The sequence below is a fragment of the Chiloscyllium plagiosum genome, chromosome 17, assembly GCF_004010195.1.
Source record: "Chiloscyllium plagiosum isolate BGI_BamShark_2017 chromosome 17, ASM401019v2, whole genome shotgun sequence".
In the NCBI taxonomy this organism is placed as follows: domain Eukaryota; kingdom Metazoa; phylum Chordata; class Chondrichthyes; order Orectolobiformes; family Hemiscylliidae; genus Chiloscyllium; species Chiloscyllium plagiosum.
Genome location: NC_057726.1, coordinates 22285129 through 22309541, shown reverse-complemented (window position 1 = coordinate 22309541; position 24413 = coordinate 22285129). Strand labels below are relative to the sequence as shown.

General features: G+C 40.8%; 1 protein-coding gene across 1 annotated transcript in view; it reads left to right on the top strand.

The window, feature by feature from the left end:
- The first annotated feature begins 75 nt into the window (after positions 1–75).
- Positions 76–24413, top strand: part of hsd17b2 (hydroxysteroid (17-beta) dehydrogenase 2) — a 38321-nt gene continuing 13983 nt past the window's right edge. The window contains exon 1 of the mRNA XM_043706656.1: positions 76–392. Within this exon, the coding sequence (XP_043562591.1) occupies positions 104–392 (289 nt within the window). The 5' untranslated portion in view covers positions 76–103. The remainder of the gene's footprint in view (positions 393–24413) is intronic.

Genomic DNA, 24413 nt, shown 5'->3' with positions numbered 1-24413 from the left:
GGAGAAGAGAGAGGAGGAGAGTTTGGGGGAGGAGAGTTTGGGGGAAGAGTGGAGGAGAGTTTGGGGAGAGAGGAGGAGGAGGAGGAGGAGAGGCAGCGAGCACATGGAGCAGGCGAGCGGGCAGCCCGAGCTGCCGTTGTCGCTGCTGTACGCGGGGGTCACGGTGGTGCTGGGTGCCGCGGTGATCCACCGCCTCCTCAGGCAGGAGCTGCAGGTGGGAGTGCGGGCTGCCCTCAGCTTGTTGCTGCTCCTGCTCGCCGAGTGGGTGTGCTTCGTGGCGCTGCCTGGTTACCCCGGCCTCTGCATCTTCTCGCTGGCCTGTCTGCTCAGTTACTGCACGTTGCCGGACAGTGAGCTGCTCTCTGTCCAGGACAAGGCCGTTCTAATCACAGGTAAGTGCAGCTCACCCCCACACCGGCCTTCGAGAAACACGCGGGTCTCTCTTCCCATGCGGCGATTCGTGCAACTAAATAAATCATCCCGATCAGTTCGTGAGCATTTTTTAAAGTAACCTTGCGGAGACACTTCGATGTTAATTTTTCGTTTTAAAAAAAATCGTTTCCTTGAGAATTAAACACTTCAAAACTAATTAAGAGGGTTGCAGATACAAGTGGTTGTCAAAAGTCTAGATTCGGTGATGCCTGTGTTCTCTTGCTCGTTTTTCGTTTATTTCACTCGTTTTCCTTTCCCGCGTTTGTTTTATATTTTAATTATGGAATTGTTTTCCTTTAATGTGTTTACTGTTTTGTTTGTTTTCTTACAAAGTTCGTTATCTGGGCGGACTGGTGCGTTAAGAAAAATCATTCCCCATTCAATTTATTGACCGTGTTACCTTAACTTTAAATCTTTGCCCTTTCCTCTTGAAATTACGGTTCCACTCAGCTTTCTTCTTTACTGTCGAGGCCCCTTTGCTTCTGGTTTGAAATATTTTATTGATCTGCTCTTACTTTCTCATTCTCCAATGTTTAGCTACTTCCCTGTCTAGGGAACTTTACAGCAGCTACACGGTTATAATGTTTCACATGTACTAAATCTTTGGATGTGGAATAGTGAGAACATTAATAATTGATAGCACCACAACATCGATTGACCATTGCTGTTTGTAATTAAGAGAAAGTGCTTATATTGCATGTACTGATGTATGCATTGAGCTTGTCAGATAGGACTTTAAATAAATCAGAATAATGGATTTTAGTTTACAGTCATGGTAAAAAGACAGAATTTATGCAAAATGTTTGGATTAATACATGCAAATTGAAACTCATGTTTGCCACTGACTCTAAGTACCATTTTACCTTTCAGTATTTTTACAACAGCTCCTTGTAAGTGGATCTAGCAGCTATATTTGTTATCCACCCTTGCAGATATTGTATGACCTAGCATTAACAATTGTCTCCATTACAGTAAACCCTATACCAGAATTTATACAGATTTGACCTTCCCATAAGGACTCCTAAATAAATAAAACACCTATGCGTCAATGCTTTTACAAGCTTTAATTTAACGTTTATTTTCAATTTTACAGCGCAGTAAAACACTGAGCAGAGTGTTGTTAAATATGAACACAAAGACTATCAGAATTGGTCACTCAGTGGTTTTCAGCACGGTACAGTTGAAATTCTGAAAGATGCTGTTTGTACTGTTTTTGGAGTTAAATGCAAGGTGGTTTGATGGTGCTCATAATATGAAAATGCTATTTAAACTAGCAGCCAATTCCTGATCTAATTTCTGAGCACATTTCCAAGGGACTGCCTTCTACCCATTTGAGTTTCCACAAGAAATACAAGTCCACTGTCATGTCAAGCTGGATTTTAAAAGTGCCCAGGTCTAATCCTGTTTGGGATTTTATAAACTTACTTTCCAAAGCTTCTGATGCTCGGAATAAACTGACATCGTTGGTCACAGTGCCCAAACTTTAAAACTTAATCAACTGTATGCACACAAGCAAATCTCCTTTACAGCCAACCACTGGGTAACTTGCAGCAAACAACCATTGCACTATAACCTGGACCTCTTAATCATACAGCATATTTGAGATTACAGCTGCAGTATAATTTAAATTTAAAATTAAAACCAGCTAAACAAAAAATCTTGATTTTCTCTAGTTCAAACATGCAGTTATGAAAACACTTTAATTTTGCTGGAAGACTTTAGTTTTGAAGGATTGTGAAAAAAGCAATTGGTTTCAAGCTTTGTGAAATGGTTTCTTTAAAAGAGGTCATTGAAAGTTTGCTGTGAATATGTGATTTCTAGGAAGTCTTGTTTAAAACAAATCTGCTTGCTTCACTATACATCTTGCACAGGCTGATCTTATTTGGTTGAGCTGGAGAGAACTCTGAAAGATACAGTTGGGTTGGAGCAAACCTGGCTCAGAACAAGCCGTCAAGCTGATCTCTCTCATTTCTGAGAAGAGAGCCCCCTTCACGATTTCAGGGAGATCTATTTGATAGTGGATGAGAGTCATGATGTGGAGGAGTCAGTGTTGGACTGGGGTGGACAAAGTTTAAAAAAATGATACACCGCCAGGTTAGAGTCCAACAGGTTTATTTGCAAGTACAGATACACAATCCTTTATCCGAAATCTGAAAAGCTCTGAAATCCAAAATCTTTTTCATGGAGTGCGGGGTGCTGTGAATAGATGATCCAACTCGAACCACGTCAATCAGCTGTGGGCATGGCTTAGCACTGGCAGGCATCAATTGTGTCTTAGAGCTCATACCATTCACACGTGCATCTGCTGTTAGGTAATTTAAAAAAAAATTCACTGTGAAAATGTTATTTATTCCGAAATTTGAAAAATTCAGGAAAACAACTGGCCCAAGGATTTTGGATAAAGATTGAATACCTGTACTAGTTTTTGGAGCACCTGCTCCTTCATCAGGTAGCTGTGGAGCAGGATCATATGCCACAATTTATTGCAAAGGATGACACTGTCACGCAACTGAAACGATATATTGAACAAACCTAGACTGCTGTTAAGTCTTTCATCTTTTGGAATGAGTGACAATCCACTCCTGTAGCCTCTGTCGTAACACTTTTCCCCAGGATCGGTTAATCCAAAACTAGAGGGTGTAGTCTTAAGGTGAAAGGGGAAAGATTTAAAAAATGAGTGGCAACTTTTTACAGAGGATAGGGTGTATATGGAACCTAAAATTTAAATCTGTTAGGGTGCCAAAGCAAGTTGTAAGGGTAAGTACAATTTAAAAGAGATTTGGGCAGGTACTTGGATAAAAAAGGTTTAATGGAGTATGGGCCAATTGCAGGCAAATGGGACTAGTTCAATTTAGGAAACCTGGTTGGCATTGGTCAAGTTGGACTGCAGGGTCTGTTTCCGTGTTGTATGACTCTATGACTTTATCTGCCATTTCTTATTGGCAAGATAGGAATGGATTCAATTTAATTTCTAAACCCTGCTGTTGTTTGGATTTGATTACATAAAGTAATAAAGGTAGTATCGTATGTAGCATTAATTTTGATGCTTTTACATTACAGGAAAAAATTACCAAATTGTTTTTGAACTCTTAGGACATGCAATACTACACAATAGTCCATAGCATATACTCTGATTATATTAAAGGTTGAACTTCTTTTTATTGCTCTTCACAGTGACATTTTTATCATTTACAAACCAATTGATGATGTTAGGTCTGAGCCTTAGGTCTTTGAATGCAGTTTAGATGCCCAAATCTAAATAGTCCAAGATTCTAATATATACGTTAACAAGTTAGAACAGACAGAAAAATCCTAAAACTTTAGTTCATATTCAAACATTAAAATTGCCTTAGATCTTGTGTCTACACTTGCTCAAAGACAATGTTAGATTTTACCCATAGTCATGGATCTAAAAGAAACACTATGTGAAGGCTGTATGAGCATTTATGGGAGGTAAGGTGTGTAGTACTAAATAACACAATGCATTCCGCATGAAAGCAAAACACTGTAGAAGCTTGAAATCTGATATAAAGCCAAACATCTGATATTAATCTCAATCCGGTTGTGCCAGATCTGTGGAAAGGGGAAAGAATTATTGAACTGGGATTACCTGAGGTGTGGCAGTCTCACTCAAACAGTCTACCACTTCGGCCCTTTTTTTAAAAAGCAATATGAGGGAGCTCCCCAATTCTGAGAGGAGTTTCTGCCTTAGAAATGCAGAGCTGTATTTCCATTCTGATAGTCCTTCCATGGCTGAATCGTCAGAAGAAGGCAAACTACAGAAATCAACCTGAAATTTAAATTGATTAAAAGATACTAGATGGCTAGCAGTAGGGTAGTATGCCAGATGACTAGGGGTAGGGTACCAGATTAGATTAGATTCCCAACAGTATGGAAACAGGGCCTTTGGCCCAACAAGTCCACACCAACCGTCTGGAGAGTAACCCACCAGGACCCATTCCCCTACCCTATATTTACCCTGACTAGTGCACCTAACACTATAGGCAATATAGCATGGCCAATACACCTGGCCAGCACATCTTTGGAATGTGGGAGGAAACCAGAGTACCTGGGGGAAACCCACACAGACACGGGGAGAATGTGCAAACTCCACACAGACAGTCACCCAATGCAGGAATTGAACCCGGGTCCCTGGTGCTGTGAGGCAGCAGTGCTAACCACTGAGCCACCATGCCGCCCCACGGCACGGATTAGTAAAGTGGTAGGGGTAGGATGCAAGATGAAAGGTTAGGGTGTCGGGTAAGTAATGGGAGGGGGAATCAGTTCTGAAAAGGAGACAGACCAGATGGAGAATGTGAACCCCATTTCTTTCTTCACGGATACTGCCAGATCTCCTGAATTGTTCCAGCATACAGTGTTTGTTTCAGATGTCCAGCGTCCACAGCAGTTTGCCTTTATTAGAGTTTTGTCGAATATTTGAAGCCATTAGTCAACACTTCAAGTGGTTTTTATTTGTGTTGGTGCTGAGACAAGCTTGTACTGGTCACACCAGCAAGCTTCTCCAGAATTTTAAGCAGTTTACATATTATTCTGATTGTGGTACAGTCACAGCATCACCTCAACTGACACTATTAAGAAGGACTGGAATTTAGGACATTGTAATAATGACACCAGATAATCAGCATCATGCTCAAGGAGCCAAAAAAACAATGTGTTGCTATTTCTTCTGTTCTTATTATGTAATGTAATTAATAAATGGAGCAGGCCATTGTCACAACCAAATGGCACTAGACCACATCCACGCATGCCTTCCACAATAGAGAAAATCCTTTTACTTGTAAATCAAGATTACCTCCTTTGATTTGGAGGTGCCCAGTTTTGAACTGAGGTGTACAAAATTAAAAATCACACAACACCAGATTATAGTCCAACAGGTTTATTTGGAAGCACTAGCACTAAGTGGTTGTGATGAAGGAGCAGTGCTCCGAAAGCTAGTGCTTCCAAATAAATCTGTTGGACTATAACCTGGTGTTGTGTGATTTTTAACTTTGTACTCTCCTTGATGGAATGTATTGTTTTCAGTTGTAGAAATAACATCATCACTGGGTGTCTGTCTAGAAGAGACTTGTTGGCTCAAAGTGGGTGCCAAGCACCAGTCATCCACCAGGATGTCCTCAGGAGGTGTGTTTGTGATATTGTTTATTAGAACAAACGTGTGACTCTCAGCTGCAGTATAGCTACTTTTGCACTTTGTAAGCTCAGCATCTGAGAATCATATTAACCCCATATCTGTTGACCAGTTCAAAAATCCCACTTCGCATAGCATTTGTGAAGATAATGATTGTTACTGTTTAAGGCAGTTACCTTACATAAATAATATATGCCTGCAACATTAACCTTATCTATGACAGTTTAAAAAATCCAGGATTGAGTTAGGAAGTTTACAATGTGCTAATGTAGTTTACAGACGTAAAGGTGTCATTGTCAAATACCTTTTTTTTTCTCATTTCATATTTTATTGTTTTATGTACATGGGACTAATGTAGTTCCCCTTAACACTGTGTAGTACCTGGATCTGGTGCGAAGTGGAAATTATTGCTCTCAAAATAGAATGATTTTGTCCTATGTAAGTGACATTTTCTCATATTACAGTGCCATTTTGTGTTCATGTTGATACTTTTAAATCAGCAATATTAGAACCTTCAGAGCATGTGATAATATTGATGTTGCTAATCTTAACTTTCAGCTTCTGTTGTCTCATTTTGGAGTGATCCTGTAAATTACATTTATGAGGTAGATGTTAGTGTCATAAGTTCATGAGTACAGAAAGGTTGTAAAATGTAGCTGCATGGCAACATTGATCGCATAAGGGTGCTTGATCAGATAAATTCTAACCTTTCACTCTTGTTTATCCTGTTTGAGCAAAAGATTATTTCAACATGAGTTTCTTTGTTTGTTATTTAGGTGTGCAGGCATCTCACAGGCTAGATAGAATTGAAATGAATGCTGCAATTATTCTGCTTTAAACGAAGAAATTCTGTTGTCTAATTTAGATTTATTCATCTAGTGAGATATTTACTTCATAGTACAAGGAATTGCCAATTCTGAACATTTAACTAGAGAGCCATGCTAAATTGCCCATAGCGTTCAGGGATGGTAGGTTAGATGCGTTAGTCAGGGGTAAATGTAGAATAATTGGGAATGGGTGTGAGTGGGATACTGTTCGGAGGGTCGGTGTGGATTTGTTGGGTCGAAGGGCCTGTTTTCACACTGTAGGGATTCTATGATCTCGCTATGATAATTGAAGGACAGAAAATATAAGTGCAAAAATAATGGGATTTGAAACAACTCAGAGTTATAATCTGGTGTTGTGATTTTTTAACTTTGTACTCCTCTTGATGGAATGTATTGTTTTCAATTGTAGAAATAACATCATCACTCGGTGTCTGTTCAGAAGAGACTTGCTGGCTCAAAGTGGGTGCCAAGCACCAGTCATCCAGCAGGATATCCTCAGGAGGTGTCATTAAATCACCTGTCACCAAGTGACCCTTTATTTACATTGGTCCGGCTTCCTCTGAACCAGCTGTGAGTGAGCAAAACCTTTGACACTTCTGTTTATCTGTCAGCCAGAGCTGTCTGATTGAACCAGGTTAACAGCCTGAAACAGGGAACTCATATTCTGAGGTCCACCTGGCTGACATTGTTATAATCACTACATCCCTTCCATTCTAAGTCTGGGGACATAGGCCTGATGCTTTTCTTTATGCATTCCTAGAGCATTTTCACACCTGACCTGGTTCCTCTGACTCAGCCTTGGATGCGCGGGGGCATGTACCAGACTACAGCCCATCTATTGTGCCCGGAGTGTCTCAGACAAAATTCATTTTCTTCTTCAGATGATAAAGGCGTTGAGGCTGTGACATCTGCCATGTTCAACTCGGATGTTGATTTCTTCAACACTAGATGGCAGTGGAGAACTTATGGCATATGATAGCCTTTCTGGATATTCTGAGGGGCAAGATATGTGTTGTTTCTACCCTGTTTGTGAGTTTGCAGCTTCCATGTGGTCTACGTGCTTGTTCGTTCAGGATTGCATCACTTACCCAAACTTTGTACATCATTGGACCTGACCTCGTGTTGACCATGCCTCTTAGCCATGCAGGGCCATTCCTGTGGTCCCTACACCAAACTTTATCCCCTGAAGTAAGCTGTTTCTCTTGCTTAGAGGAATCTTATTCTGACACTGGCTTTCCTGAAACGTTTCACCCTACCTCCTGAGGTCCTGGCTGACCTTGTTACAATCCCACAGAGTTGACAGAATATTAGTTGGTCAGATTGCAGGACACATTGCCACTATATGGCCATATATACCTCATTTGGATACTTCAGTTTTAAGCCAACTATGGACCCCTTCATTCTTAAACCCCTTAACTTTTCAACAATATATTTAAGAGATAAATTGGGAGGATAAAGGATTCTGATTAAATGCTCAATACTATAGTTCCCAACATAATTGAGTTCCAGAAATCTTCCAACACATCTTAGTAGGTATGCCTTTTTACAAGATCAACTGGGATTTCTGAGGGATATGAGATGAAAAAAAAATCAGCTGTTGTGCTACAATTACAGCAGTCCAGTTACTCGATTACTAATGACAAAAGTGAGTGTTACTAATGAGACAGTCATAAGTTTGTGCCAATTTCACATTGTTTAGTTTTCAGTCGGCTGCTGCCAAGTCTTGTGTTAAATTGGTGATTAAATTGCAACTACAGAAGTTGTAAAGGAGAAATCTGATGGGCAATGGTATTATTTAAATAAAAACCACAATTAGCTCTCACTCTGCTTCAGCATTCAAATTGTGAAGTGTTTTATTTGGACAGCGCTATATTTCATCAAAGGGAACATGACATGCTTAGAGTGTCAACAGTGAGTGCAGAAAAAAACGATAATGGACTTCTTTTTTTCAAGGCTCTTGCCAGTCTATCAACAGACTTTGGGTTTGGTAGCTTTGCACCCTGCTAATGTGTTGATGAGGAATCTGCAGTAACTGTTACAGAGGTATACTCTTAGATGGTGAAATATTAGCTTGATACAAACCCTGTTCCGAGACCAATCAGGAGCCTAATACAGTAATTACAGGCTCATCCAATTATTCGTAACGCAACATTCATAAGTGAGGGAGCCTATAGTTGATGTTATAAATTCCTAAAATATAAAGGAAGCATATCTTTAAAAAAGTTCTTCAAGGTCTTGACAATTACTTTAATCTGAGAACAAATACAGTTCTTGAAATTTAACAGAAGAACTCCATGTCCAGATGACTCAGAGAAAATTAATCAAACTGGGCAAAACTTGACAGGAGCTTTGAAATCAGAATTCCTGAGAGACATTTGTTGAAATTATTACTGAGCCTTTGTCAAACCTATTAAAGTCCAAAGAAGATTTAACTTCGGAGAAAGTTGTACCAATAGTGTTGGAAACAGAGGACCATGGATACACTTAAATAATCCTGAGAGAAAAAGGAGAACCTCATCACAGGAGAGCAACACAATGTGTTGATTTTATAAGGCTTAAACACTGTAAAGATATGCATGACAAGCCAACATGCAGAGTAAACCAAACAGCAGATTCCAAGAGTCCATATCAGTGCTCTGAGGCACAATCAGTGCCAAGCTATGACCAAGTAATCAGTGGCCAGGAAACCAAATTTGACAAAAAGATCACCCTGTTATTAAGCTGGAGAGGGTTCAGAAAAGATTTACCAGGATGTTGCCAGGAATGGAGGGATTGAATTTTAAGGAGAGCTAGGTAGTCTGGGAGTTTTTTTTCACTGGAGTGTAGGAGGTTGAGGAATGACCTCATGGAGGTTTCTAAAATCATGAGGGGTATGGATAAGATGAATGGCAGGTATCTTTTCCCTAGTGGAGAATTTCAAGAATAGCGAGCATATTTGCTAAGGTGAGAAGAGAGAGATTTTAAAGACATGAGCAGCAACTTTTATTTTTTTAAACAGTGTGGTTCACACGTGGAATGAACTTCAAGAGGAAGTGGTGGATGCAGGAAAAGTTTCAAAGTTTAAAAGACATTTAGATAAGTACATGAATAAGAAATGTTTGGAGGGATGTGGACCAAGCACAGGAAGGTGGGGCTAGTTTGGGGATTATTGTCAGCACAAAATGGTTGGACCAAAGGGTTTGTTTCCGTGCTGTCTGACTCTATAAGAACAAAAGGGTGAGTAAAACTGTGCTGTCATTCACTAGTATTGTGCTGAAGGTGGGCTAGAACAAAAGTCTGGTGAGTTGGCTGAGAATGCACATGATGAGCACCAACAGTACTTTGAAATCACAGACAAATTACCAGTATATGACTGGAGATCAGTTATTCCAGCTTCCTTTCAGAAGTTGCATTGGAAAGGATACACCAGGGACACTTCTGCATTGCCAATTTACAGCAGGGTTCAGTCAGTGGTATCGTAGTTAGAGATCTCTAGATTGAAGATCTTGTGAATATACAGGATTGTTCAGTCTGGAAATCACTCCCACTGTCATCACAGACAGGTCAAAAGTCTGTAAAGTTTGTCAGAAAAACCAAATGTTGGGAGCATACATGAGCAGAACAAATCACTTGAGCTTGTTAGGAAGTTTCAGCATGGTGAAGAAATTGATACAACAGATTTGACTCCGATGTCAGATAATGACGTAACACATGTCATAATAGCAAAATTTTAATTCTTTCTCTTCCAGAGAAGACTTACCAGTACCAGTGACAGGTATCATGTTAAACAACAATCATCCAGTAACATGACTGAGGATGAGAAAATGTCTAGACCATTAGGAAGACAACTACAGAGGTGAATGAAGATGTCCAACCTACTCAAAAAGTTGGAAATAAAGCATTTGTGTACTTCAACACAGATGTATCAGCACATTGAGAATTTTGCTTACACAAAGATGTTGTGTCGCCATAGTCTTACCAGACCATAGGGGTTACTTTCTCATTAGAGAGAAGTGACTGGTGGTGATTTAACCTGAGGACCACCAGACCTCAGGCAAGGGAAGAGGTTGAGAAGGAGAGTCCTTCATGGTAACCTCAAACTGGTGATGGGAATTGAACTCACACTGTTGGTATCGCACTGCTCTATAAACCAACAATCTAGCCAACTGAGCTAAACAGAGTCATAGAGATGTACAGCATGGAAACAGACCCTTCGGTCCAACCCGTCCATGCCGACCAGATATCCCAACCCAATCTAGAGTGAAGATAAGCTGTATAGAACTCAATGGACAAATTCCAATGATGCAGGACACAGTTAAGGAATTTCATGACTCAAAAATCCAAGATACCTAGTTCCCTCATGATTATTGATGAGATTGAAGGTCCCATGGATGATTTTATGAAGTAACTACCTGACTTGACATGGAAGTGTTCTTTGAAGGAATTCAGGAGATTAAGGGTCCCCGTTGACAAACCAATAGGTATTCTTCTAAATGTAGTAGACAAATATCCCTTGTGAAAGACATCCAAGAAAATAAAGATCATCCAGTAGAGAAACGATTTGCAGACTAGTTGAGATCAAGAATAGGACCAAGGTCAAAGGTCTTCCCGTAAAAGAGCTGCCATTGAGCAGCTTGCCAGTGATGTGTATTTATTGATTGCCCAGACTATACACACAGGCATTTGCAGTAAGACTGGAAGTCACACCACCAAAGCAAGCCAGTCTGTTCACTAAGTACATTTGCAGTTCTCCAATCATTCCCCTGTAGTCACAAAAAAAACTCATTAATTAATAGACCTATATGCAGACTCTAGTCAGTTCCATTTCCATCATTCTCTGTGAGTGGATTGCATGCATAGTCTTTAAATTGGGCAGACTTCCTGTCATTGGCTGTTTGATAGCTGCCCATTTTTAGGATGGGAACTCTGGGGATTGCCTCAATCATATGCAATATTGTTCAATTATGTTGTTTATGTTTTGCTTCTTATTGGAGTTTGCACATTCTCTTTGTATCTGCGTGGGTTTACTCCTGGTTTCCTCCCACAGTCCAAAGATGTGCACGTTAGTTGAATTGGCCAAACTAAATTGCCCAAAGTGTTCAGGGATGTATCGGTTAGTTGCATTAGTCAGGGGAAATGTAGAGTAATAAGGTAGGGGAATGGGTCTGGGTGGGATACTCTTTGGAAGGTTGGTGTGGATTTGTTGGGCCAAACGACCTGTTTCCACACTGTTGGGATTATATGATTTGGAGTGTAATAATGCAGGGTTTTTTTTTAATATTGTTTCATTGGGCATGAAATCAGTTGCTAGTGCATTTTTGACTGAGTCATAGTTGTTTTTGTTTTGCGTGGACAGAAGTATCTCAAAGATTTCTTCAAATTTTTCATACCATAATGGAGAAGTGAATTTTTTTTTCCTTTTTTCATCTGTGTTTGCAAAACCTGTCATCAAACAGGACATGCATCAAATTGTGGTAAATTTGGTAAAAACAATGCCCTCTTGAACAGATAATTACTGATTTTTCAAAACTTTTTTTTGTTTTGTTGACGATATCAAAAGTCTCCTTCAAAACAGAAAGTAAGTGATCCAGTTACACTGTTCAAGCTTTGACAAAAGCTACAACAACAAAATGGTGATCATTTAAATTGAACATCAGCTATGATTACCGATATTACCCACAGTAAAATGGTAATTACAATTCAGTGCTCAGTAATTGGTTGTAAAACTGCATGAGACATCAGAAAGGTATTATTTGCATACTCCAGTTAGTTTCGTTTTTAACTCAATGGAGCGCTGTTGGAAATCATTTCTAATTTAGCACCCTTTGAAGATGTACATTTTTCCTTGTTAAAGAAATTAATTAAATTTTATTTATTGAGTTTACTGATGCACATCAAATATATTTAGGAAAAAAAAAGTGCCGGAGTTTTGCGTGTTTACTGTTGGTGTGGCATTGCATTGATGTTAAACAAAAGTGCAAACACTCAGGGACTTGCAACATAAAATTGATGTATCGCCTGAGAAGCAACATCTGAATGAATTGACCTGCAGCACTCCAAATTCTGGACATGCAACCTTCTTATTCTTGAGTTAGGGACCTGTGAACATTGATAAAGTGTCTTCAGACACATCACCAGTGGATAGCAATGGAGGGTCAGGCCACTGCAGTGCCAACAGCAATCACATATATATGTTTAAAGGAAGGGTGGGGTAGGTGATTCTGTCAGGTGGTAGTTTTGACTAATAATGAGGAAGTGTAGAAGCCAGGATTGGTTTAGCTTTGTGGGGCAAGTGGATTATTTTAGGGGACAGTAGCCTGCCAACTTTGAATATAGGCTGAAGGGGAGCATTTCTATTTCTCCTAGGTCCTACTTCTGAAAGTGTATCTTCAAAAGCTATTTTCTGCCTGTGGCCTCTTCAGTGGACTTCTTAAGAATATTGGTCCCTTTATTTGGATGTATCTATAATGTACGTTTTGGTTGCTGATTTTATTTTTGCCCAGTAATATGGTTGATTGCAGGCTTCTGACTCATAACCAGCATCTTGCTGGTAATGTGTGTTTAATAATTGTCTAGACTGTACACACATTTACAGTAAGGCTGGAAGTCACATGACTATAGCAAGCCAGTTAATACACTAAGGGTACATTTGTGTTTCCCCAATCAATCCTCTTTCCAATAAAATAAATTGCAAATACTATGATTTGAAGTTACAGATTATCCACGTTACCCTATATATGGTCACTAAGAAAATGATCATTTATGAACAGAACTATATGTGGACTCTAGTCTGTTCCACTTCCATCAGTCTCTGTACACACCGTATCTACTCGTGTGTAGGTCAAATTTTGAAGATGGAGTTTTTTGAGCTGTTGACTAATACATGAGGTATTGTTTTGGCCAATATCTGGGGATGAAATTCATAGTTGGTCTGAGTCAAAAATGGACAAACAAGAGCCAGATCTCTCAAAAAAAACAAAAGGAAAAAAATGGCTATTATTGAATATTTATCTACAAAATAACAGTCTCCATTCAGCCTGTTATGGCAGAATGGTATTGTAGTCCCCCCCACCCAGTACCAGCGGGGGATATAATCCAAGGCCTACCATGGAAAGCCCAAACCGCGGATAGATGCAAATCCATTCATTTAAATGGGAAATTTACCTTCCTGGCAGCCCCCTGGTCCCGGGTTCTGGAATGTTCCCTGTAAAATGTCAGGCCACAGTAAACCGTGGGTAATTGAAACCGTGGAAACTGACACCGCAAATGTGGCAGTTGCCTTGTACTGTTGTACATTACAGTAATTCTGAAAACTTGGAACAAAGAGTGATGGCTAGCAGACTGGAAGACCTGGAATGGAGCGGTACAGCCAGCAGACTGGAAAGCTGGAGCGGAGTGCAATGGGCAGGCACACTGCCTCATAAATGTTGATCTGTAAATGTGAAGAACTAGGGTTGACTTGTATTTTCCATATATCTCATGTATAAGATTTTTTGGTCAAACATAAGGGGTCAACTTATACATGAGATCGACCTATACACGAGCTTATGCGGTGGCCTTTAAATCTTAGACTTTCTATTGGTACAGGTGTGTTTTGTCATTGGCTGTTTGATATCTGCTCAGTTTTAGGATGGGGACTCCAAGGAGTTTCAATCACATGCTGAGTGCTGTTGCATGGTAACTGTTGCTGGGGAATGGTGGGCCTCAGGGACTGTTGGTCGTTCTGTACTTTGCACAAGTGAAGAGATCACATCTTGCTGAAGTGTTGCTGGCATTGAAGGCACAGCTTTTCGGTGTACATAGAGATGTGAATCTGATAATGTATCTGATCATTTAAAATCACTGTATACAATTTTGGTGAGACTGTTCAACATAAGGTATCACGTGTGCTGACTGTTATTAAGAGCATGAAAATGTACACTTTGGCTCTCCACTGCTCAGTTCTTGCCATGACTTGCCAGTTTGAGAAGTGAAATTTAGCTTTTCAACCTTCTGTCATTTTACCTTTTGATTCTGTAGCTGTGCCTATAAGATTATAAGATGTAGGAGCCAAAGTAGACCATTCATCTGATCTGATAAGCCTTAACTCCACGTTCGTGCCCATCTTCCCTGTAATCGTTGATTCCCTCATTGAAAAAACAATCCACAGATTCACTTCCCTCTGAGAGAAGAAATTCCTCCTCATTTCTGTCTTAAATCTGCAACCCCTTATTCCGAGATTATGGCCACTAGTCCTATATTCTCTCCCATGAGGAGAAACAACCTTTCTGCATCTACATTGTGCAGTCCCCAAAGAATCTTATGTTTCAGTCAGGTCATCTTCCATTCTTCCAAATTCCAGTGAGTACAGGCCCAACCTACTCAACCTCTCCTCATAAGGCTGTCCTTCCATACTTGGTGATGGAAATGTGTTGCTGGAAAAACGCAGCAGGTCAGGCAGCATCTAGGGAACAGGAGAATCGACGTTTCGGACATTAGCCCTTCTTCAGGCTCATCCTGAAGAAGGGCTAATGCCCGAAACGTCGATTCTCCTGTTCCCTAGATGCTGCCTGACCTGCTGCGTTTTTCCAGCAACACATTTCCATCTCTGATCTCCAGCATCTGCAGACCTCACTTTCTCCTTCCATACTTGGTATCAGCCAAGTGAACCTTCTCTGGACTGCCTCCAATGCCAGTATATCTTCCCTTAGATAAGGCCCTCAAAATTGTTCAAAGTATTCCAGCTGTATTCTGTCTAGTGCTTTGTATAGTTTCAGCAAAGGTGGTACTTTTGTGGTACATTCCCTTTTGTAATAAAGTTCAACATTCCATTTGCCTTCCCTATTATCCACTGAACTCGGATGCTCTTTATTTTATGATTCATACGTAAGAACTCCCAAATTCCTCTATTCTGGAGCTTACAGTGGTGTTTCTCCTTTAAAATAATTTTCAGCTCCTCAACTCTTCCTGTTAAAGTGCATAACCTCACGTTTTCCCACATATTTCATCTGCCAAGTGTTTAAAGCATGGGCATCCTCTGGGTGCTGTGGCTTCCTCCCACAGTCCAAAGATATGCAGGTTAGATGGATTGAACTTGCTAAATTGTCTCGTAGAGTCGAAGGATATGCAGGCTAAGTGGATTAGTTGTGGGAAATGCAGGTTTCTTGGATAGGGTGGGGGTCTGGGTGGGGTTAAAAAAACAAAATGGTGGCACAGTGGCTCATTGGTTATCACTGGTACCTCACAGCACCATAGAACTGGGTTCAGTTCCACCCTTGGGCAACAGTCTTTGCAGAGTTTGCACATTCTCCCTGTGTCTACATGGATTTCCTCCAGGCTCTCCAGCTTCCTCCCACAGTCCCAAGAATGTGCAGTTTAGATAGATTGGCTATGCTGAATTGTCCATGTGTCAAGGGATGTGTAGCTGAGGTGGATTAAGTGTTTTAAGTAATATATGTTTAATGGCAGGTACATTAACAGACAGAGGCAGAAGTTTAGGTTTCATGAGTATAGCAAGTCAGTCAACACATGGCGTGTGTGCTTTCCGGGAACCGTGAAGAGCAGTTTCTATTGCTCCTAAATTCCAAGTGCAAAATATTTTCTAAACATTGAAATAGTCTTAACTTATATTGTTGTAAAAATAAGGCAATTTTAGCATGCTTTAAAAAAATTAGTAATATCATTGTCAAACAAGTGTGGCCACTTTGTTTAAATAAAGCTTGGCTATCCCAGGAGCATCCAGAATAAGGTGGGTGCACTTGCAGCATGGGTTGGGACTTTGATATTGTGGCCATTTCGGAGACATGGATAGAGCAGGGACAGGAATGGTTGTTGCAGGTTCCGGGATTTAGATGTTTCAGTAAGGGAAGGTAGTAAAAGAGGGGGAGGTGTGGCATTGTTAGTCAAGAATAGTATTATGGTGGCAGAAAAGATGTTTGATGAGGACTCTTCTACTGAGGTAGTATGGGCTGAGATTAAAAACAGGAAAGGAGAGGTCACCCTGTTGGGAGTTTTCTATAGGCCTCTGAATATTTCCGAGATGTAGAGGAAAGGATAGCAAAGATTATTCCAGATAGGAATGAAAGTAATAGGGTAGCTGTTTTGTGTCCTTTTAACTTTCGAAATATTGACTGGAAATACCATAGTTTGAGTACTTTAGATGGGTCAGTTTTTGTCCAATGTATGCAGGAAGGTTTCCTGGCACAGTTCATAGGCCAACAAGAGGCGAGGCTACATTGGATTTGGTACTGGCTAATGAACCCGGCCAGGTGTTAGATTTGGAGGTAGGCGAGCACTTCAGTGATAGTGACCACAATTTTTGGTTAAGTTTACTTTGGCTTTGGAAAGGGATAGGTATTTATTGCAGGGCAAGAGTTATCGCTGAGAGAAAGGCAATTATGATGCGATTAGGCAAGATTTAGGATGCATAGGAATGGGAAGGCAACTGCAAGGGATGGGCACAATTGAAATGTGGAGCTTATTAAAGGAACAGCTACAGCATGTCCTTGATAAGTATGTACCTGTCAGGCAGGGAGGAAGTGGTCGAGCGAGGGAGCCGTGGTTTAATAAAGACGTTGAATCTGTTGTCAAGAGGAAGAAAGCGGCTGATGTTAGAATGAGACATGGAGGCTCAGTTAGGGCACTTGAGAGTTACAGGTTAGCCAGGAAAGACCTAAATAGAGAGCTAAGAGCCAGGAAGGACTTGAGAAGTTGTTGACAGATAGGGTCAAGGAAAACCCAAAAGCTTTCTATAGACTTATCAGGAATAAAAGAATGACTAGAGTAAGATTAGGGCCAATCAAGGATAGCAGTGTGAAGCTGTGTGTGGAGTCTCGGGAAATACGAGAAGCACTAAATGAATATTTTTTTGTCGGTCTTCACACTGGAAAAAGACAATGTTGTCGAGGAGAATACGGAGATACAGGCTACTAGACTAGATGGGATTGAGGTTCATAAGGAGGAGGTGTTAACAATTCTGAAAAGTGTGAAAATCTGTACGTCCCCTGGGCCGAATGGGATTTATCCTAGGATCCTCTGGAAAGCCAGGGAGGAGACTGCAAAGCGTTTGGCTTTGATCTTTATGCTGTTATTGTCAACAGGAATAGTGCTAGGAGACTGGAGGGTAGCAAATGTTGTCCCCTTGTTCAAGAAGTGGAGTAGAGAAACCCTGGAAATTATAGACCAGTGAGCCTTACCTCGGTTGTGGGTAAAGTGTTGAGAAAGGTTATAAGAGAGAGGATTTATTATCATCTAGAAAGGAATAATTTGATTAGGGATATTGAACACGGTTTTGTGAAGGGTAGATTGTGCCTCACAAACCTTATTGAGTTCTTTGAGAAGGTGACCAAACAGGTGGATAAGCGTAAAGCAGTTGATGTGGTGTATGTGGATTTCATTAAGGCATTTGATAAGGTTCCCCATGGTAGGTTATTGCACAAAATACGGAGGCATGGCATTGAGGGTGCTTTAGTGGTTTGGATCAGACATTGGCTAGCTGAAAGAAGACAGTGAGTAGTGGTTCATGGGAAATGCTCATCCATGAGTTCAGTTACTAGTGATGTACTGCAAGGATCTGTTTTGGGGCCACCGTTGTTTGTCATTTTTATAAATGACCTGGATGAGGGCGTAGAAGGATGGGTTCGTAAATTTGCAGATGACACTAAAGTCGGTGGAGTTGTGGATAATGATGAAGGATGTTGTAGGTTACAGAGGGACATAGATAAGCTGCAGAGCTGGCATGAGAGGTGGCAAATGGAGCTTAATGCGGAAATGTGTGAGGTGATTCACTTTGGAAGGAGCAACAGGAATACAGAGTATTAGGCTATTGGTAAGATTCTTGGTAGTGTAGATGAGCAGAGAGATCTGTGTCCATATACATTGATCCCTAAAAGTTGCCACCCAGGTTGATAGGGTTGTTAAGAAGGCATACCATGTGTTAGCTTTTATTGGTAGAGGGATTGAGTTATGGAACCATGAGGTCATGTTGGAGCTGTACAAAACTCTGCTGCAGCCACACTTGGAGCATTGCAGACAGTTCTGGTCACCACATTATAGGAAGGACATGGAAGCTTTGGAAAGGGTTCAGAGGAGATTTACTAGGATCTTACCTGGTATGGAGGGAAGGTCTTACAAGGAAAGGCTGAGGGACTTGAGGCTGTTTTCATTTGAGAGAAGGAGGTTGAGAGGCGACTTAATTAAGACATATAAGATAATCAGAGGGTGAGATCCGGTGGACAGTGAGATCCTTTTTTCTGTTGATGGCTAACACGAGGGGACATAGCTTTAAATTGAGGGGTGATAGATATAGGAGGGGTGATAGATATAGATGTCAGAGATAGTTTCTTTACTCAGAGAGTAGTAGGGGTGTGGAATGCCCTGCCTGCAATAGTAGTAGATTCACCAACCTTAAGGGCATTTAAATGGTCAATGGATAAACATATGGATGAAAATGGAATAGTGTAGGATTGATAGGCTCCAGATTGGTTCCACAGGTCGGCACAACATCAAGGGCCGAAGGACCTGTTTTGTGTTGCAATTTTCTATGTTCATGTTCGAAAAGGAATGCAATTGTGTAATGCAACAGCAACTGATATTCTATAAATCCAGATTGGGAATCCTTTACCTGAAAACCTTGGGTTTCGATTAAGGATATTTTCAGTTTTTGGATCCATGAAAGAGAGCACTGTTTTTTTGATGCTGGTCAAGAACAGAAGACCCACAATTTCAAACAGCTGCACATTGGGTGGAGGCTGAGAATTTGAACTGAAAATGTGTTGCTGGAAAAGCGCAGCAGGTCAGGCAGCATCCAGGGAACAGGAGAATCGACGTTTCGGGCATAAGCCCTTCTTCAGGAAGGACTTATGCCCGAAACGTCGATTCTCCTGTTCCCTGGATGCTGCCTGACCTGCTGCGCTTTTCCAGCAACACATTTTCAGTTCTGATCTCCAGCATCTGCAGACCTCACTTTCTCCGCTGAGAATTTGAATCCAACTGTGCAACAATATTGTGCTCAGAAAGAAAAAAAGAGTCAAAGAAGAAACCTTACTCGTGTCTATTTCTGTGGAGTTGACTCAGGTTGGGTATTTACACCAGTATGAGACTCTGCAACAGTTTCTGATTGTTCTCCATGTTTTGTTTTACGACTATAGTTGAGCCTCTTTGTCAATTTCAGTAGTTGGAGTTTAATCTTCTCTTTGTGGCGATATGTAAACCAGATCATAATGATTTTATCCTCCATTTTGTAGCTTTCCAGGCTTCACTGTTTTGCATTCACCATTTAGGCCCTTTTTGGAAATAAATTGCTTAACCCAAGCAGACTTCTCAACAAACTGTATTCAACCCTTTGCAAAAATAAAAGCTTCACTTGGCCCAAATGAATCTAAATGCAAAGTTCTTTTTACCAAAATGGCTGAACACCATATATCCCTGGGTTTTATTTTCAGGTTCGATTGGGTCTGCTTCCAAAATGATCTTTTGGTTTTACGGTCTTTTTGATTTTTGATGCTCGGTTAATGGATACCTCACCTGTGATGCATTTTTAATCCTAAAGTTGAACATGGTAAGGTCCTGGGGAGTGTTGCTGAACAAACAGACCTTGGAGTGCAGGTTCATAAGTCTTGAAAGTGGAGTAGCAGGTAGATAGGATAATGAAGGTGTTTGGTGTGTTTGCCTTTATTGGTCAGTGCATTGAGTATAGGAGTTGGGAGGTCATGCTATGGCTGTACAGAACATTGGCTAGGCCAATATTGGAATACTGCATGCAATTCTGGTCTGCCTGCTATTGGAAAGATGTTGTGATGGTACTGCTCCTTTAACAAGGTTGTGTTGACCTTGGTTTTAGAGGGTCATAAACACGGACTCATGGAGATCGAAGTGTGAAGGGTTTTAGGGCCAATTTGGCTATGGCTAACAGATACTTCCTCAGGCAAAAGGCTTTCAAGTTTTTAAAGAAGCAATTGTACAATGAAAAACTGTACAGTTCTCCCAGCTCAGCTTTTCTCTGGTTTGGTTTTAGCAAGCAGTCAGTTGTGAAGCTGTTGGACCAAAAAGAAGCAGGTCCAACGTGATCCTCCCTCTCTCTGACATCTCGCCTGTAAGCCCCTGTGTTTGATTTTTTACCTTTTTTGCCAAGGGGTGTTTACAGCGATTATTGCAGGAATTTGGAGCAGCAGCATTAAGTTGGAATAATCTGTTGGGTTTTTGGATAGGTTAAGTTATTCTACATTCTGTTCTCTTTGTGTTTCATTCAGTAATCTTGTAAAGAAATTCTGTTTTGTTTAAAACTATGTGGTTGGGCCAGCTGCATCACTCCTGGAATATCCACCTTGCACCTGCTTCAAACAGCCAGCAAAGTTAGGATCCTAAAATGTTTTTAGGGTTCTTGGCCTGGCTCATAACATTGTGAAACTTGTAAATCTTTTCTGAAACATTGCAAGGATGTTGCCAGGGTTGGAGGTTTGAGCGATAGGGAGAGGCTGGATAGGCTGGGTCGATTTTTGCTTGGAGTGGCGGAGGCTGAGTGGTGACCTTATAGAGGCTTATAAAATCGTGAGGGGCATGGATATAGTAAATAGACAAGGTCTTTTCCCTGGGGTGGGGGTGTCCAGAACGAGAGGGCATAAGTTTAAGCTGAGAGGAGAAAGATTTAAAAGAGACTTAACGGGCAACTTTTTCATGCAGAGGGTGATGCATGTATGGAATGAGCTGCCAGAAGAAGTGGTGGAGACTGGCACAATTACAACAGTTAAAAGGCATCTGGATGAGAATATGAGTGGGAGGGGTTTAGAGGGATATGGGCCAAGTGCTGGCAAAAGAGACTAGAGTTATTTGGGATGTCTGCTTGGTGTGGACGAGTTGGACTGAAGGGTGTGTTCCCATTTTGTATACCTCTATTATTCCATCTTACCACTGCCTCCCTTTTTGTGAGTGTGTTGTAAAAATAATCAGATAATCAAATTCTGAAATTTCTCCTCATAGTGCAAAATTACCACTTAAAAATGAGCATAAGAAAAAAAAGTGTCTCACGACAAGAGGGCAATTTAGTTTGAAGTAAATAGAAAGTTTACCTGGTGCGATACATAATGGGTAATCAATTCAAAATCACCCATTTTATAACATTTGTGTGACTCCCTGTTTGAGTGAATATTGAGGAAAATGCATAACAATGCTGCTTTTATATTTTACAAAGTGCATCTCTGGTATAAATTGCACATGAAAATTGTTGAAGTACTCTTAGGAAGTCACAATGTCTCTGTTAAATCTTAAACTAATGACCCTATTATTAGTGAATTTTCATACACTTGCTCCATAATTTGCTGTGGTGGTGATGCTAATCTAATTTTAACAGGGTGATTGCATAATTAAAACCACTTATAAAACTCACTGTCCGCAGCCATGTGCGGGTGCTTTAACTTTTTTGAGACAATCATCTGATTAAGGTGGGATCCTTTATTAGACCGATCCATCAGATTGACTAAGTTAGTACCTGATTGGGTGATGCTGGTAGCATTTTAACAACATCTCACCAGTGTGTCTGCTCATTAAAACTACTTGATGAAGAATAAAGGGACTAAAAGGTAAACTTTAAGGTATCTCTGTGGGGCAAGGAGGAGCAATCAATGTATGGTAACACTGCACCCCAAGCATGGCCCCTAACTTAGTTAAGTATCAGCAACTATTCCTGAGAGTTAATATTGTTTGTTGTGATGAGGAATTAGGGATTTTGGGGCAGAGCCTTCATATTTACCTTTATAATAATCCGTATTAATTTTTTTTGGCACAAGCAAAGTAAATCATGCCAATGTTATACTTAACTCTGCCCTAGATGCCATGGCATTGTTTCAAAGAAGAACATTGGAGTTACACTCGATGCCCTGGCATTGACATTGTGATGCTTCGCATATCCACCTTGCCAGCAATCTGCCTTTTCGACTCTGATTTCTAGCACGTGCAGTCCTCACTTTCTCTGAACTGTAAAGACAGCCTAGAGAAAGGAGAAGGCAGCAAATCCGCACCTTCTCAGCCCACTGCCTTCCTCTATAATACGTGTAGCAGAGACTTCTAAAATAGAGGGGGGGCTCCTGAGCCCAACTAGGTAATGCTTAACACAGCATGATCATTGCCTGACCAGATAATAGGCTGCCATCACTGAGCCAATATTTATCCATTATTATTACTATTAACAGCACAAAACACACATTGTCATTGTGACATAACTGTTTGTGAGAGTTTGCTGTGCAAATATTAAATGCTATGTTTTCCACATCATAACAGTAACTGGAGTCTGTGGGTGGAATTGAGGAACCACTGAGGCAAAAAAAAAACCATAAAGGGAGCCATGGCTGACAAAGGAAATCAGGAAATGTATCAAAGAAAAAGAGAGAGCCTATAAAGTGGCCAAGAGCACTGGGAAATCAGAAGATTGGGAAGGCTACAAAAACAAACAGGGATAACATAGAGAAATAAGGAAGAAGAGGATCAAATATGAAGCTAGGCAAGCCAGTAATATTAGAAATGATAGTAAATGTTTCAATACATAAGAAACAAACGAGAGGCAAAAGTAGGACCACTCCAAATTGATGCTGGAAGGCTCGTGATGGGAGATAAGGAAATAGCTGAAGAACTTAATAAATACTTTGTGTCAGTCTTCACAGTGGAAGACATGACTAATATCCCAACAATTAAGGAGAGTCATGGGGCAGAGTTCAGTATGGTAGCCATTACAAAAGAGCAAGTGCGAAAAAAGCTAAAAGGTACAAAAATTGATAAATCTCCTGGCCCAGATGGGCTACATCCTAGAGTTCTGAGGGAGGTGGGTGAGGAAATAGTGGAGGCATTGGTTGTGATCTTCCAAAAGACACTGGAGCCAGGGAGGGTCCCAGATGATTGGAAAATTGCTGTTGTAACCCCCTTGTTCAAGATAGGATCAAGACAAAAGATGGAAAATTATAGGCCGATTAGCCTAACCTCGGTTGTTGGTAAAATCCACTGTTAAGGATGAGATTTCTAAATTCTTAGAAGTGCAGGGTTGGATTAGAACAAGTCAGCATGGATTTACTAAGGAGATTTGTACCTGACAAACCTGTTAGAATTTTTTGAAGAGGTAACAAGTAGGTTAGACCAGGGAAACCCAGTGGATGTTATCTATCTAGACTTCCAAAAGGCCTTTCATAAGGTATCTCACGGGAGGCTGCCAAGTAAGGTAAGGGCTTATGGTGTTCAAGGTAAGATACTGGCATTAATTGAGGTTTAGCTGTCTGACAGAAGGCAGAGAGTTGGGATAAAAGCTTCTTTTTCTGAATGGCAGCTAGTGACAAGTGGTGTCCTGCCGGGTTCAGTTTTGGGGCCACAGCTGTTCACTTTTTATATATTAATGATCTGGATGAAGGGACTGGAAGCATTCTGGTGAAGTTCGCCGACGTTACGAAGTTAGGTGGATAGGCAGGTAGTACTGAGGAGGTGGGGAGGCTGCAGGAAGATTTGGACAGTTTAGGAGAGTGGCGCAGGAGACAACTAATGAAATTTAATGTGAGCAAATGTGAGGTCTTGCACTTTGAAAAAAACAATATAGGCCTGGACTATTTTCTAAATGTTGAGGAAATTCATAAAGCCGAAGCACAAGAGATCTGGGAGTGCTATCCAGGATTCTCTAAAGGTTAACTTGTAGGTTGAATCCGTGATTAAGAAAGCAAGTGTAATGTTGTCATTTAACTCAAGAGGGTTGGAATACAAGACTTACAAGATAATGCATGGCTTAGAAAGGGTGGACACTGGGAAGTTGTTTTTGTTAGGCGGAGAGACTAGGACCCGTGGGCACAGCCTTAAAATTAGAGGGAGTCAATTTAGAACGCAAATGAGGAGACATTTCTTCAGCCAGAGAGTGGTGGGCCTATGGAATTCATTGCCACGGAGCACAGAGGAGGCCGGGAAGTTAAATGTCTTCAAGGCAGACATTGGCAAATTCTTGATCTCGCAAGGAATTAAGGACTGTGGGGAAAGTGCGGGTAAGCAAATTTGAAATGCCCACCAATTATGATTAAATGGCAGAG